This window comes from Symphodus melops (assembly GCF_947650265.1).
Source record: "Symphodus melops genome assembly, chromosome: 4".
Taxonomy (NCBI): Eukaryota; Metazoa; Chordata; class Actinopteri; order Labriformes; family Labridae; genus Symphodus; species Symphodus melops.
Genome location: NC_136694.1, coordinates 30,169,322 through 30,184,284, shown reverse-complemented (window position 1 = coordinate 30,184,284; position 14,963 = coordinate 30,169,322). Strand labels below are relative to the sequence as shown.

General features: G+C 47.7%; 1 protein-coding gene and 1 long non-coding RNA gene across 4 annotated transcripts in view; one reads left to right on the top strand and one right to left on the bottom strand.

The window, feature by feature from the left end:
* grip2b (glutamate receptor interacting protein 2b) overlaps positions 1-14,963 on the bottom strand; it is a 149,689-nt gene that overhangs the window by 74,949 nt on the left and 59,777 nt on the right. For 2 of the 3 annotated variants that reach the window (XM_079341612.1, XM_079341613.1), the window contains exon 1: positions 13,320-14,071. The exons of the other annotated variant lie outside the window; for it this stretch is intronic. In XM_079341612.1, coding sequence (XP_079197738.1) covers positions 13,320-13,482 — 163 coding nt within the window. In that variant the 5' untranslated portion in view covers positions 13,483-14,071. Of the gene's footprint in view, positions 1-13,319; positions 14,072-14,963 lie in introns of those variants that run through there. 3 annotated transcript variants of the gene reach the window in all.
* LOC306822609 overlaps positions 1-14,963 on the top strand; it is a 138,074-nt gene that overhangs the window by 121,585 nt on the left and 1,526 nt on the right. The gene's annotated exons all lie outside the window — the stretch shown is intronic.

The following is a 14,963-nucleotide window of genomic DNA, read 5'->3' as shown; positions in this document are numbered from 1 at the left end:
TTTCTTTGCTGTGATGCAATCAAAAGCAAACAGCACCCACTGCTGCTTCAATCCCACAATGCAACAACACAGGTTCTCGCTCCCCGGGCCTGTGGCGCTGCAGAAAGAGGACGCCGCTGCCGCCGCTGCTGCTGCGTCGTCCCCTCAGAGAGCCGAGCACCCTGACGCCACATTGGTTTCCTTTTTTATCTTTACATGTGAGCAGGACTGCAGACATGCTCAGCAAAAATCTCTCCCTTCTCTCTGCTGAACTTTTCTCTTCTGCCGTTACAACTCGAACTGAAATAGTGTGAAGCAGTAACATGATAACACACACACACACACACACACATGCACACACACACATGCACACACAGTCTCATCCATCCAGATCAGGGGTGTCAAACTTATTTTAGCTCAGGAGGAAAATCTGTTTCCAAGCGGGCCGGACCGGTGAAATCATGACTGAAAAACAACTTCAGATTCTTTTCTTTGCTTTCGTTTGGTCCAACAAGCAGAAACAGAAAATGTGCACATCACAATTAATCTTCTTGACAAAACACTTCAACTTAGTTCAAAATTCTGAGGAAAAAAATGCAATTTAAAGAACACAACGCCTCAGTGATTGAAACTTAGACTTCGTCTAAATAAAAGAAAGAAAATAACTCTCCAGGTATCAAATCTCCATTTGTCATTTCCACATATTAATCCTGTGTTAACTCAACAAACCGGGAGAAACTCATCTGGAGGGTTGAGAAGGTTGAAATTAAAGAGAGAAAAATAAAAGCTGAGCAATGGATGAAACAATCTCACCAAATAAACTGAAGTGAAACCAAACACAAAGGACTGGCTTGGCCTACTTGTTCAGCCTCGCTATAAACAGTTTGCTTGTGTAACAGAGTTACTATAGCGCCATCCAGTGGACGAAACAGGGTTTTTTTAATTGGATGAAACCCAGTGGTTTGACAGCCTTGATCTGGATCAACCCCGTTATGCTTCATCGATCTAATCAGCGGTTTGACGAGCTAGCTGAACCGTTTATCAAGCTAGTAGAGTATTTACAAGAGCTCTGAAAAACCGTTAAAACATCAGGACGGCTGCTGTGTTCTTTAGAAAAGTTTGAACTGAAGTTTAACTTCCCTCTCTGACTCTTTTGTAAAAACACATTTCTAAACTCAGAGGCTGAAAGAAAATTAAAGGCACAAAGTGACACTTTTGTTTTCTGTCACCACTTCACATCCAAAGTCGGACTGTTTCACTAAAAGCTGAAATAATGACCACTTCTCACCGTGTCTGGCTCAGTGTGACACTGTGTGCTCTCTCTCTCTCTCTCTCTCTCTCGCCCGTATAAAGACATGAAACGACTCTCCCGGTGGACAAACAGACTGTCACTGCAGACTTCCACATGAGAGGAACCGCTGCAGGGCAAAAATCTCCCTAAATGTGACAGCTCAAATGGTGAATCATCCAAATACTGTTCCTGCAATAACTCCTCTCTCTGAGTTTGATCGTTTGTTTGGAGCATGAATCCATGCAGGCAACAATCTGGGATATTTATTCCACTGCGCTCTCCATTCAAACCAAGTCCTTTACAAACACACAGAGACGACGGGAGGGAAGGACAAAGATCACATGTCCTCCCACGCTCCTCCGATTCAGAAATCTTCTTCTGCACGCCGCTCCTCCCCTGAGACGACGGACGAGTGGATATAACCAAGTAATGGTTCCACTTTAGAGCGCTCTGTAATTCAAGTCATTTGACTCTTAAACGATCCCACTTTATAAAACTGATCCATGACGCACTTCCTGATATTATTCTCTTCTTCCATTTTAACGACCTGGGACACAAAAAAAGTCTGAATTTAAGGACGTGAGAGCTTGCATCGTTTTTACACACTGATGGTAGAGGCTGCTGCAGAGTCCATCAGTATGAACTCATCCATTCATACACATTCACACACTGATGGTAGAGGCTGCTGCAGAGTAAAGAGTCCATCAGTATGAACTCATCCATTCACACACATTCACACACTGATGGTAGAGGCTGCTGCAGAGTCCATCAGTATTAACTCATCCATTCATACACATTCACACACTGATGGTAGAGGCTGCTGCAGAGTCCATCAGTATTAACTCATCCATTCATACACATTCACACACTGATGGTAGAGGCTGCAGCAGAGTAAAGAGTCCATCAGTATGAACTCATCCATTCACACACTGATGGTAGAGGCTGCAGCGTACACACATTCACACTGCATGATAAAAGCTGCCAGATAACCAATCACAGTTCTTCCTGCATGGTACAGTAAATGAATTGGCTGTTGACTGGAGAGATTTTCTGCTTTACATTTTGTCGTGGAGAGAGAGGGACGCCACAGGTGCTTGTGTCGGCCCTGCACCGTCCTTCGCCCCCTTGTTTTCTCCATAGATCGGATCTCAAGCTGCAGCTGAGGGGAGCAGGGAGTCTCTTCTCATATGTTTTATTGGCTTCATCACGCTGGGACGTCCTACATGCATGAAGCAGCATCTCCACGTCCATCATGGTTCTCTGCATGAAAACAGTGGATTGCTTCTTCTGATCAAAGCCCGAAGTGAAGAAACAAAATCCTGCTTTGGGAAGCGTAAACTATTTCCTGATCTGCAAAGGATCCCTTCTGTCATTGGAGCCGTCCGTTCAGTGTTTCTGAGTGACCTTGGGTTTTACATCTCGTCCTTTAAAGTAGCTGTGGAGACATTGTGTGTTCCTCCTCACACAGTAAAGTCACACACTCGTCCTTGTCTTGTTCCCCGCTCAACAACTTTACAGAACTTCAATAAACATTTCCCCCAACAGCATACAGTAAAAGTGTAACTTTTTAAATAAAGAGCGGTGACGTTTCCAACCCAGAAAAACGAAATAATGAAATAATCCAGACTGAGTGAACTCAGGGAGCGATGCAGCGAGCACAAGTTTCCATTTCCAATGACAGCACAGGCTCCGACAGAACACATGATGTTCCTCATGCTCCGAATAGCATCAAGGAGAACGAGACGCGGCGAGGGAGCGAGAGAGGGGGGGGGGGGGCACTTTCCTCCCTCTCCATCGATGGCAGCACAGTGTTTGACGATGTTCTTCCCCGGAGTAGATGAAGGATGGAGCAGAGAAGGAGACGCTCAGACACCCTGCAGAGCTGCAGTCTTTAAACGCACCGCGTGGGAAGGCCTCACGTCGACCTTCTGCACGACGAAGAATGTTTGAGGGTGCGTCGACATGTACAGTGAAACTGCAACGTGCGTCGCTGAGATCAACAGCTAGGTGGCCTCGAAGGGGAGGAGCTTACAGGAAGGTCAATCTTCATTCTGTGGTCATGAGTCGTGACAAGATCGCAGATCAAAATAAGTTTCCCCCCCTTATAGGGGGAGAAGCAAACTCAGAGAGCCGCTACACTTTAGCATCTAAAGGAGTCAGCTGAGGGGGTTTGAATCCTCCACGTCGTCTCCCTATGGAGAACTTCAAAGTCCACCCACCAGGGAGGAGACCCCGAGGTAGATCCAGATCCCCCAGGAGGAGTCTGGATGGACTGACGGCACTCTCAGATATATTCATAACATTCATAATCAGCCTTACAGGACTCTGATGAATTGACAGTAAAGGTTTTTTTTTTTTTTAGCTGAATCAGAAAAGCGAGCCTGCCCTTAAACCTCCCAGTTTTTCAGCCAATCAAATCCACAAGCAAATTGAGTAACCATCAAAACACTTCCAGGTGTAATCTGCAGCAGCACTTCCCCTCTTAGTTTCCTTTTCTGGGTCGACTCCATTAGCTCCAACACAGGAGGTGAAATTAATCGACCTCCCGGGGCAGATGATAGATGAGTCGCAAATTGCCGACTTTGCTGATTGATCAAAGTGAGAAAGGTCAGACTCTATTAAGGGAAGCAGAAGAAAGATTCTCAATCAGCTAAACTGCAAAAAAACTCATTTGTTCCCTGGTGAAATGTGGCTTTCAAAGCATCCGGATGATGTTTTTTTAAAGCAGTTGGATTGAATTACGGGCGTCTCGGCAAGCTCTGGTTTAAAGTGTCATGGCTGCAGGAGTCACTGGATTGCAGCACATGGTTTGGTAATCCTGATTCTATCACAAGAGCCTCCATTTAATCGAGCTCTCGACCCGGACGCTTCAGACTGAAGCAAACAGCCAATTTATCTGTCAGAGCCTCGCTGAGTTGGGCCTGACTGGTTCTGATAGCCGCTCTCTTTCTCCCGGCGAGCGACCAGCAATCAGCAACTCAACCTCCGGCTCTGAGTATCAACCCCCCCGTCAAGTACCCATCCAGACGAGTGGCCGCCCCCATCAGGCAGCGGAGAGCTGCTGCTGCTGTTTATTATAGAACATCATGTCGAGGCATTCAGAGCAGCTACAGACGAGTGAGGAAGAAGTTTCCCTGAATTCATGAGCTTCTGGATGGACAATAATCTTAAATACTTCTCGTCTCATTGCAAATTAAACCTTCCAAGAAATGAACACTCGGAAAATGCAATTCTCAGGGGAGCAGGCCGACAAGCACCAGAAACGGTTTCCAGTTTAGGGGCCTAAAAATCTAAAAATCTCTGCTGTTTGCAGATGATGTTGTTTTGTTGGCAACTGTGTCCTAAGTCTAAAATTCATTTAACAAACACTTTTATCAAAAGCAACCAACAGCTTTAAGTCTGATCGGACACAGATGCTGACAGGAAGTGACCAAAGGTGCTGACAGGAAGTGACCAGAGGTGCTGACAGGAAGTGACCAGAGGTGCTGAAAGGAAGTGACCAGAGGTGCTGACAGGAAGTGACCAGAGGTGTTGACAGGAAGTGACCAGAAGTGCTGACAGGAAGTGACCATAGGTGTTGACAGGAAGTGACCAGAGGTGCTGACAGGAAGTGACCAGAGGTGCTGACAGGAAGTGACCAGAGGCAGAGCACAACATCAACAGCTGTTCTTTAGAGTTGTACTCAGCATTAAATCCATCCTAAATATCATCATCATCATCCTCATCATCATCATGGAGGTCGCAGGAGTTCATACAGAGCTGGGTCTTTATCTTTTTCATAAAGCTGCAAAAAGACTGCAGATCAAATGGAGTTTGGTGGTTCGTTTCACCACCAGGGGGCGACAGAGGAGAAGAGTCATAGAGACTTTGGACCCTGAAGTGAAGGTCAGATAGGTCGTGGGCGGGATGGAGTGTAGACCTGGATCAGGGTCACCCCCCCCTTCACCAGAAGCTCCAGGATTTGAGCTTTGAGAAAGTGAACTTCTCTGGCGTGTTTAATTCCCGCTCTTCTTGAGGGGATAATCCTCACTTTGCTGACTGTCGCTGCTGTCAAAACGTTGCTGCTTTTAATGTTGATTCATGCCGAGCTTAAAAAAACAAGTATGAGACAAACTGAAGTTCACGCTGTGGGAATCTCCAGACAAGCCCGGAAACAACAACAAGATTTTCCTCTTAAAATCGAGTTTTAACGACTTTGATTCTCTTCCTTTTTTAGCCGTACATGTGGACTCTTCACTTTCTACATTCAGCAGGATGAGCTGCTTTAAGAAGTGCACGGAGGAGAGGTAAAGTGGAGCCGTGCCGTAGATGGGATCAATTACAGAGAGTGGAGAAGAAGGGGGAGTCAGGAGTCAGAGGGGAGAAGGGGATGAGAGGTTTGTCTTGCTTAGATGAGTTTTTCCACCTCTGGCAGAAAACGGCGAATTCGACGCCGCTCTTCTCAGATTTCAGGAGGAACGAGAGATGGAAAAACGGCAAAGTGGAAAAACGGGAGAGATTTGTGTGAGTGTGAAGCTGCTTACGAGGATATTTGGACTTTTTTACTCAGGTGGATTTTTTGGGCGTTGTAGGGAGGTCCAGAGTGGGACTACCCAGGGCCCCCATTGGAGGAGGGGGCCGACACAGTACTGACAGATTAAATGTTTTGGGTTTTTTTCTGTGTTTGGAGCAACGACACGAGTGCACATCATATTTTTGCCGAATATTTGGATTTCAAACAGCACTTCACTTCAAAATGAACCACGTGATCTGCCGTTTTTATCGACTCACAGTGCGTACGGCTGGCGGCGCCACCCGCCCACAGATCGCGGCGGGGATGTTAAGATGATGCATGAAAAGTCTGTGCAGGTTTATCAGCTCACAAATCTGACAAAGTAGTGTAAGTGTGCAGCTGCTCTGTAACAGCAGCAGCTGCCATTAGAAACAGCACACTGCTCAAACAATGACGACTGGTGGCATGATAAATATGAGCTTTAATTAAGCTTCCACATTAACACACAGGGGAGATTCATAATCTATGGTTGTACATAATTACTTTTGTGGTTTTCACTGTAACTTCTTGTTTTACACGAACACACACACACACACACACACACACACACACACAGAAAAAAGCTAATTTATACACAAACAGAAAACAGCAGCATTAGCAGCAAGACAAACTGCACATAGAGCTGCAGGTTAGAAGGTTCTAGAGCTGCAGAGAGAGAGGAGTGAAACATCCACCCACACACAACTGTAGTATCATCCAAAGAGAGAGAGAGAGAGAGAGAGAGAGAGAGAGAGAGGGCACGAGGGAGAGAGAGAGGGCGACAGGAGAGGGAGACCAAAGGAGGGAGCTCCACAGAGGACCGGGGGTGGAGAGATGATGGGAGCAGAAGAAATGGAGGATTTAACACCTAAATTTAGCTGCTAAATGTGTCTCATGAGCGCGCACACACACACACACACACACACACACACACACACACACACACACACACACACACACACACACACACACACACACACACACACACACACACACACACACACACACACACACACACACACACACACACAGCAGCCATAACGTCTCACATTCAGACTCCAATATCAGCAGGATTCTTCCTCTTTTTATAACCACAGAGACGCTCTCTTCATATCTACGAGACGTGATGTATCGCTCCTGTTGATTTGGTCCGACTGTAGACGCTGGTGTGGGCAGAAATACAACTCATGGTGGAACAGCAAGAACAGACAGGAAGTAGGCGATGATTTGTTCAAATATGAGGCCCTAAAATGAGGCATTTTTTTAAAAATTTAAATCCAACTGGCGGACTTCCTGTTGGGCTTCGGCGGTGGCTGGAAGAGGATTTCTTGTAGGTCTTGACGTGGTTTATATTTCATACATGTACGTAGATGAAAGTAGCGTTTCCTGTTTCAGAATCGCCGCTCAGTAAAGTTTGCAGTTTCAGGATTGTGCAAAACGACAAGTCTTTAAAGTGTCCCAGCATGCATCGCTCCACGCGTCCAGCCGTCTTATAACGCCATACAATACTGCGTCGTGATGGAACCAGTATCCGTGTGCAAACACATGCAGCCAATAAGATAAGTAGGAAGATAAGATGAGCTGTGTTGATCCCTGAAGAGAAACTGGGTCACTTCTGAAAAAACATCTGCCCCTAAAAATACACTAAAATATGCCAAAGACCAAAGAACCCTGAATATAGTTATGCAGATTTCCTATTAAATGAACAGCAGAGTATCCGTGGCCTTAATAACAAGAACATGCTGAAAGCCCCACTCACAGGAAGTTTGATCATTTATACCACAGTCATCTTTGACTTTGATGCAGGTTTTTAGGATCTTTTGATTGATTAGGAAGAAACGTCAGCATAACGAGAAATCAAGGTACAACTCACCTCTTCATTCTTTTAGTGTTCAGACCGCCATTCAGCTCCGTGAAATTCAAACCCCTGTGATGGTTCACGCCCCCTGTGATGGTTCACGCCCCCTGTGACGGTTCACACCCCTGGGACGGTTCACACCCCCTGGGACGGTTCACGCCCCCCTGGGACGGTTCACACCCCCCGTGATGGTTCACCCTCCTGTGACGGTTCACACCCCCTGTGATGGGTCACACCCCCTGTGACGGTTCACACCCCCTGTGACGGTTCACCCCCCTGTGATGGTTCACACCTCCTGTGATGGTTCACGCCCCCTGTGACGGTTCACCCCCCTGTGATGGTTCACCCTCCTGTGACGGTTCACACCCCCTGTGACGATTCACCCCCCTGTGACTGTTCACCCCCCTGTGACGGTTCACCCCCCTGTGATGGTTCACCCTCCTGTGACGGTTCACCCCCCTGTGACGGTTCACACCCCTGTGACTGTTCACCCCCCTGTGACGGTTCACCCCCCTGTGATGGTTCACCCTCCTGTGACGGTTCACCCCCCTGTGACGGTTCACACCCCTGTGACTGTTCACCCCCCTGTGACGGTTCACCCTCCTGTGACGGTTCACACCCCCTGTGACGATTCACCCCCCTGTGACTGTTCACCCCCCTGTGACGGTTCACACCCCTGTGACGGTTCACCCCCCTCGGACGGTTCACGCCCCTGTGACGGTTCACCCCCCTCGGACGGTTCACCCCCCTCGGACGGTTCACGCCCCCTGTGACGGTTCACCCCCCTCGGACGGTTCACGCCCCCTGTGACGGTTCACGGCATCGCAGAATGAAGTGAAGACGGCTGAGCAGTGCCGCTCTGTTTCAAATATGCTTCAAGTTTATTTCCGCTGCGCTCGCGCTCCAGAAACAAAGGGCACAATTCAATTCAATTAAAAACACTTCACTCATCCCTGGGGGGGCATTCAAATTCAATTGCACAAAGCGCAACGTCTGATTGGACACAGAGAGAAGAACTCTGTGATTCCCCAATGAACCTAAACATTGATGTATTGGTAGGAACAAAAACAAACAAACCGGAGCCTGTTGTGATGCAGTCTAGAGTTTCAAACTGGACCCTCCAGATGTTGATGAGAACGGCTCATCACATTATTCTGTCGTTGTGTTACCTTTGGATTAAATTAGACCAAATATGAAAGAAGTCAGAGACACCTTGGGAGACCCTCAGGTGGGTCGTTTTCAGTCTCAGTCTGTCATCTGTCACTATCTGTGGAGTGACTTCATGTCTAACATCAAGCTGTCACCCCGGTGATTAATTGTCAGTCTGTTTTCTCGGGGGAGGAAAACATCCTGCAGCAGAGTGACGGGATCCAAACCCGCCGGAGTCACAGGAAGCTGCTATTTTAAAGTCATGCTGAAGTGGAGAAACCTGTGCACATGTCAGTCCTTACATCTGGGTGCAGGAAACTTTAGCTTGTCAGAAAATGAGTATAAATACACGGGGGAAGATGGAAACGAACCAGGGGGCGTGGGCAGAGATGGCATGGAACCCCCTTTAAATCTGATCCTCCACTAAGGGGGCTTTTTGTCCTATCACGAGTGGGACTTTTCTGGCTATTCTGTGATTTTACAGAAAGCAGCGAGACGTCTTCTCCACATATGAATGAAGCACATCTTCTTTTGTTTTACTTTGCACTTCTGTTTCATCAAACAGACTGCGCTGAGGGAAGCAATCGACAGTCTGTCTTACTTTAAATGAACTTACTGGAAAAGTGTCCTGCAGGGGGCGCCATGCTGGAAATGCTGAGTCAGGCTAACTTTGAGTCCAGCTAACGACAGGCTGAGAGCTGAGGCGGGTTTTAAGTCTCCTGACAAATCGTGACACGGCGCCAAACCTGTCAATCAGCTCAGCTACACGCCGAACTATGAAGAACCCGAAACGTTCATAAAATTAAAATCAGACACATTTGGTTTTGTGTACCAGGCTGTAAACATGTTGCATTATTTATGCTGTAAAAATGTTTTTGTTGTTTTGTTGCCTCACGTGTGTGTGTGTGTGTGTGTGTGTGTGTGTGTGACTTCCTGTGATCCTTGGGTCAGCCTCTAGTGGACACGCCATGTAACTGCACATTTTGAGACCGACAGGTTGCTATTTTATTTATTTTTGCAGGTTAGAAAGTGTGCAGGAGTTTGTGTAGTTTAAGTAGATTTGGAGTTTGCTCCCTGACTAACTATTAAAAAAAGTATTTCAGCTCTCTTGTGTGCAGTAACTTAAACATAGTGTTTCCTCTCTCTGATAGGCTGAAGGAGTTTATAGAGGTTAAATAAAAATTCTCACAGCGTCACTTTATAGACTTCCCGAACACGCCTGAGGTGTACCGCAGGGTTTGTATATCCTCCTGCTCCGGTGCAGCTTTGACTGTTTGACGCAGGATTTGGCTTCCAGCTGGAAGTTATTCCCCACGCTCGCTAACATCTACTTTGCATGATGTGTCGGATGCTGCAGCATTTCACCGTGCAGCTGATCATTTCAATGTATTGCAGCCCAATTACAAGACGCAGAGTGGAGATGACAATCGGCTCTCATGGAAACATAGCAGAGGATCAGCAGCTCTGGGGAATATTCAGGTTCTGGGGCACGGTTTGGATTATCAGAGGCTGAGCAGGTTACTACTGATACTGTTAAAGAAACATTACCTGTGCAACTGAAGACCCTTTTACTGTTCTGGTCGTTTCCTCCAGCCAATGAGAGCGCAGCAGGTGAGTTTAGGAGTGGATGCAGCTCAGTGATTGGACGAGGGCCCTAAACTAAAACGCTGCCAGTGAAGAGTTTTATTCTGTATTCTGACTCAGACATGAAAACAAAGTGCTGCAGGTTCAGAAGTGTTTCCCTCCGATTGCACGGCCTGCTTCTTCTTCACTTGTCCTTCTTTCAAGCACGTTGCCTGAGGTGGCGTTGGATTGTTTTGCTGCAGGGCCCATCCACAGAATGATGCTCAGAGGCTTTATGGGCAATCATTGCGGCACCTTTTTGCCATTTTGTCAACAGTACATCCTTCATTCAGACAGAATAATGCTGCACCTGCTGTCGAGACGGGGTTCATATTTTGCAGAATCAAACCTTTAGGGAACAAGGAAGGCGATGCAAAGTTACACTGAGGTTTGGTCATTACCTCATGCAGGGTTTCTCCTGCTTTCTTAACTCCGTGGCACCTCCGCCTGATTTTTTACCTCCACCGGCCCTGATCAAAGTCTGAGGGTTGGTTTTTTTTGGAGGCACCAATTCAAATCAAAAAACTTTATTTGTCCCCGGGGGTCATTTCAAGCTGCCACTACGGCCAGTAAGGGGGCGGCGTTGTATCATGATCAAGTCATAGTGAACTCTTATCCTTCATCAAATCAAAAACTGATGAGTCATCAATACATTCATCACTCGTACGGTGTGAGCTGATCGATCTGTAAACATGTTCATGTCTGCTGTAAAAACAGGCTGTTTGAATGGGTGTGTATGTGACTTCCTGTGCTTCTGCAGCCAGCCTCTAGTGGACACTCCAGGTACTGCAGGATGTTCGGCTTCATTCTTTAACACAGCCGCTTGGCGAGCACTCAGTCCTGCTGGATCGGGGCTCTCGCTCTAACGACCTTCATTTCCACCTTCAGATCTAAAACAAACTAACTCAAGTCTGACAACATCGCCGCCTGGTAGAATCACAAAACACACACACGCCAACATTAAACCGACAAGACGCGAGCGAGGCGTCAGAGTCTCAGAGGCCGCACTGCTCTTCGATTCAGTTTCAAGTAACACGGAGGATGGAGCAAAGCTTTGTCAGAGACGCGGCGCCATTGAGACGTGCCTGTTGAATCAACATTTGAGGATTCGTGGCGAGCATACTAAACATCCATGCTGGGAGATGTGCTGCCGAACAGCATCCAGTAAATGACACATGTCGTCTCTTGTGCTGGAGCAGAGGAATGTGTGTGTGTGTGTGTGTGTGTGTGGGGGGGGGGGGGGTGTTTTAAATGCTTGTGAGGCCTCTTGTTTTCAAAGTGACCTCCCGCCCCGCCTGCGCTCTCATGTTTGATTCTCTGATGGCGTTTGAAGTCTGGCTGCTGCTGAGTGATTACAAAGATTGTTTGATGAATATGAGGGAGGCAGCAACAGAGAGAGAGAGAGAGAGAGAGAGGGGCGAGTTACACTCTATCACACATGTATATTTATTCTTCAGCACGTCGTCCACCACGCTCGCTCGCCCCTCTCTCTCTCTCCTTACTGGGCTGTTTGTGTACGATCAAAGCCAGTTAAAAAATCAGACCTCCGCACCCCTCTGTGAAACACTTTCCCCGAGTCTTTGAAGAACATGAGGTGGCTAACGAAGCGCGGCGTCCGCAGCAGCCAGCTAGGAGCTAATTAGAAGCAACGACTTATTAACGTCGGCGTGATGCAGCAGACAGCGACGAGAAGCAAACTTATGGATCGCTGCCGGAAACACTTTCCTTCACTCCACCACGAGCTGCATGTTGATGTGGGATCGTCACGGTAACGGCACCATCGATACCTCGATGGCTTTACTGACACCTGCAACACAATCAGAAACTCCTGCACTCTGCCTTAAACCTCGGCGACACTTCAGGATTATCTGCCCTTACTAAAAATGGCGGGTGTGTTCCCGATGCTAGGCTGCTTTGAAGCGACTATCTTACCAGATTATTGGCGTTATGGTGCTGATTGGACAGGTGTGACAAACCCTCCATCAAGCTCAAAGAACCCGACAACGCAACGATTCTCACCGTCACCTTTTATATTGCCGAGGTCAAAGTGAAGTTCACCGAAACCACCAAAAGCAGTCGCAGAAACCTGAGAAATTAGACTCCACGCAGAGAGCTAGCGTAGACGCTAAGGAAGAAGCTACGGACGCTAGCACGGCTACACGCCAGGACGATGACTTACAGGACGACTTCATGCTGAGGTTCGAGTGACACAGGAGCTTTAAAATAAAAGAGACTGCATCGTCGTGTAACCATGACAACAACATAACGTCAAAGTACGGCAGCTTTTAAAGGACAAGCTTAATGACAGCACGGCATTGTGGGTAAAGAAACAGATCGAATATTGATAGTGAATTACTTTTCCAGTCGAGTGACCATCTCGTCTTCGGTAAATATCTTTGACACAATTAAAGTATAAATCTATCTCTACAGATCAAACATGCTGGAGATCAAAGGAAGATATCGACATCAACTCATCATCGCCATCATCATCATCATCATCATCGCCATCATCATCATCATCGCCATCATCATCATCATCGCCATCATCATCATCATCGCCATCATCATCATCATCTTCATCACCATGCAACAAACGCACGATGACTGAGGCGTCAGCACACTTCACCACCGTCCTGTTTACTTCTGCACGTTTTTTCAGTTTGAACAACAAAGTCGTCTGTTTCCTGTGCAGTCACAGCACACACACACACACACACACACACACACACACACACACACACACACACACACACACACACACACACACACACACACACACACACACACACACACACACACACACACACACACACACACACACACACACACACACACACACACACACACACACACACACACACACACACGTGGCTGGTGCGTCCTCTCACCGCTGATGCAGAGGCTGAAGCGGCAGAGTTCGTCGCACAGCGTGTCCGGGCTCTCCAGCTCTCCCGGACCTCCCCCTCTCCCTCCTCCTCCTCCTCCTTCTCTCCTCTTCTTCCTGGGCGACATCCTCTTCACCATCTTCATCACTCGCTCCACCTTGTCCATGCCGGATGACGGACGGGTGACTGACCGAGCCGCACGAGTCAGACGATGCACAGATGATTCTTCTTCTTCTCTCCTCACTCTTTCCCGTCTCCCACTTCTTCTTCTTCTTCTTCTTTTTCAAACTCTTCCTTTGTTGTGTCTTTTTGCTAATCACAACTTTTCAACTCGTCCCTCGCCTCGCTCTCTTCTCTCCTCGTTCCAGGAGAGTGCCTCTCTCTCTCTCTCTCTCTCTTGCTTTCCCAAAATCCCTCCCCCGTCCACACCCCCTTCTCTTCTTTCGCTCTGCTCCCTCTTCTTTACCTTCCAATCTCTCTCTCTCTCTCTCTCTCTCTCGCCCCTCTACAATGCAGCACTTAATGACTCAGGTCCAGCCGCACACACACACACACACACACACACCTTCATGTTTTTCTGCTCCAGGTCTTTCCCCTCCTGCCTCTTTTGCGCTCCGAAAATCTGATGAACGAAGCAACGAGGGAAGTGAGACAGTGAAGGTGAAAGTGAAGAGAGGCAGCACATTTACTTCCCCCTCCTCGCTCTCTCTCTCTCTCTCTCTCTCTCTCTCTCTCTCTCTCAGCACACCCCCGACTCCTCACCTTCATCATCAAATCTCCAAAACTCAAACTAGTCAGAGGAAATCTAAAGACGCGTTTCGTTTTTCTTTTTCACAAGATGCAACACGAGGACATTTTTCTCTTTGTCTGAAAACACACGCTTCATTATCTCTCTCTCTGTCTCTCTCTCTCTCTCTCTGTCTCTCTCTCTCTCTCTCTCTCTCTCTCTCTCTGTCTCTCTGTCTCTCTCTCTCTGTCTCTCTCTCTCTCTCTCTCTAACTTCTTCCATCAGCCCTTGTCTCCGTCCCTCCAGGTTTCTTGTCTCTTCCTGTCCCCCTCACTCTCATCATAGTTTACGTGAAGCCTAAAGGCTTCAGTTACAGAGACTCAACAACATGTTGCTGTTGAGTCTTTCAGGGGGGGGTCAAGTCTCCCTCGTGTTTTGCACCATGGGGGGGGGGCCTTAGGGAGGGTTCCTACTGTTGTTGCAGACTTTGCACACAGCTGGGCCGGCGGCTGACGAGCAGCGCCTCCGTTAACAGTAAAGAAACTGCAAAGTCACGTCGGAGGCGACAGCGGGTGTTTTCAAACGCTCAGACGTCAGGCTGTCTCTGAACGTGTCAGCTGAAGGTCTTTGATCACAGTCTGACTTCTTCACAGCACGTTCAGTATTCTTGTTTTTCACTTCTAAAAAGCACCAAAAATAGAAGCTGAAGACGCACGTGGTCTCCCTCTCCCGCGGGAGCATCTCTGGTTGGACGTTTGGACTTTGTGATCGAGGTAAACTGGCTCCCTTAAACCTGACTCATGCTTCTGACACTGAACCTGCTCCGGAGCAGTTTCCCCTCGACATCAGGAAGTCAGCCTGTGAACATCTAACCAATCAGCTCTCTGCATCGTGGAGCTGCAGCTCAATCACTTCTATCT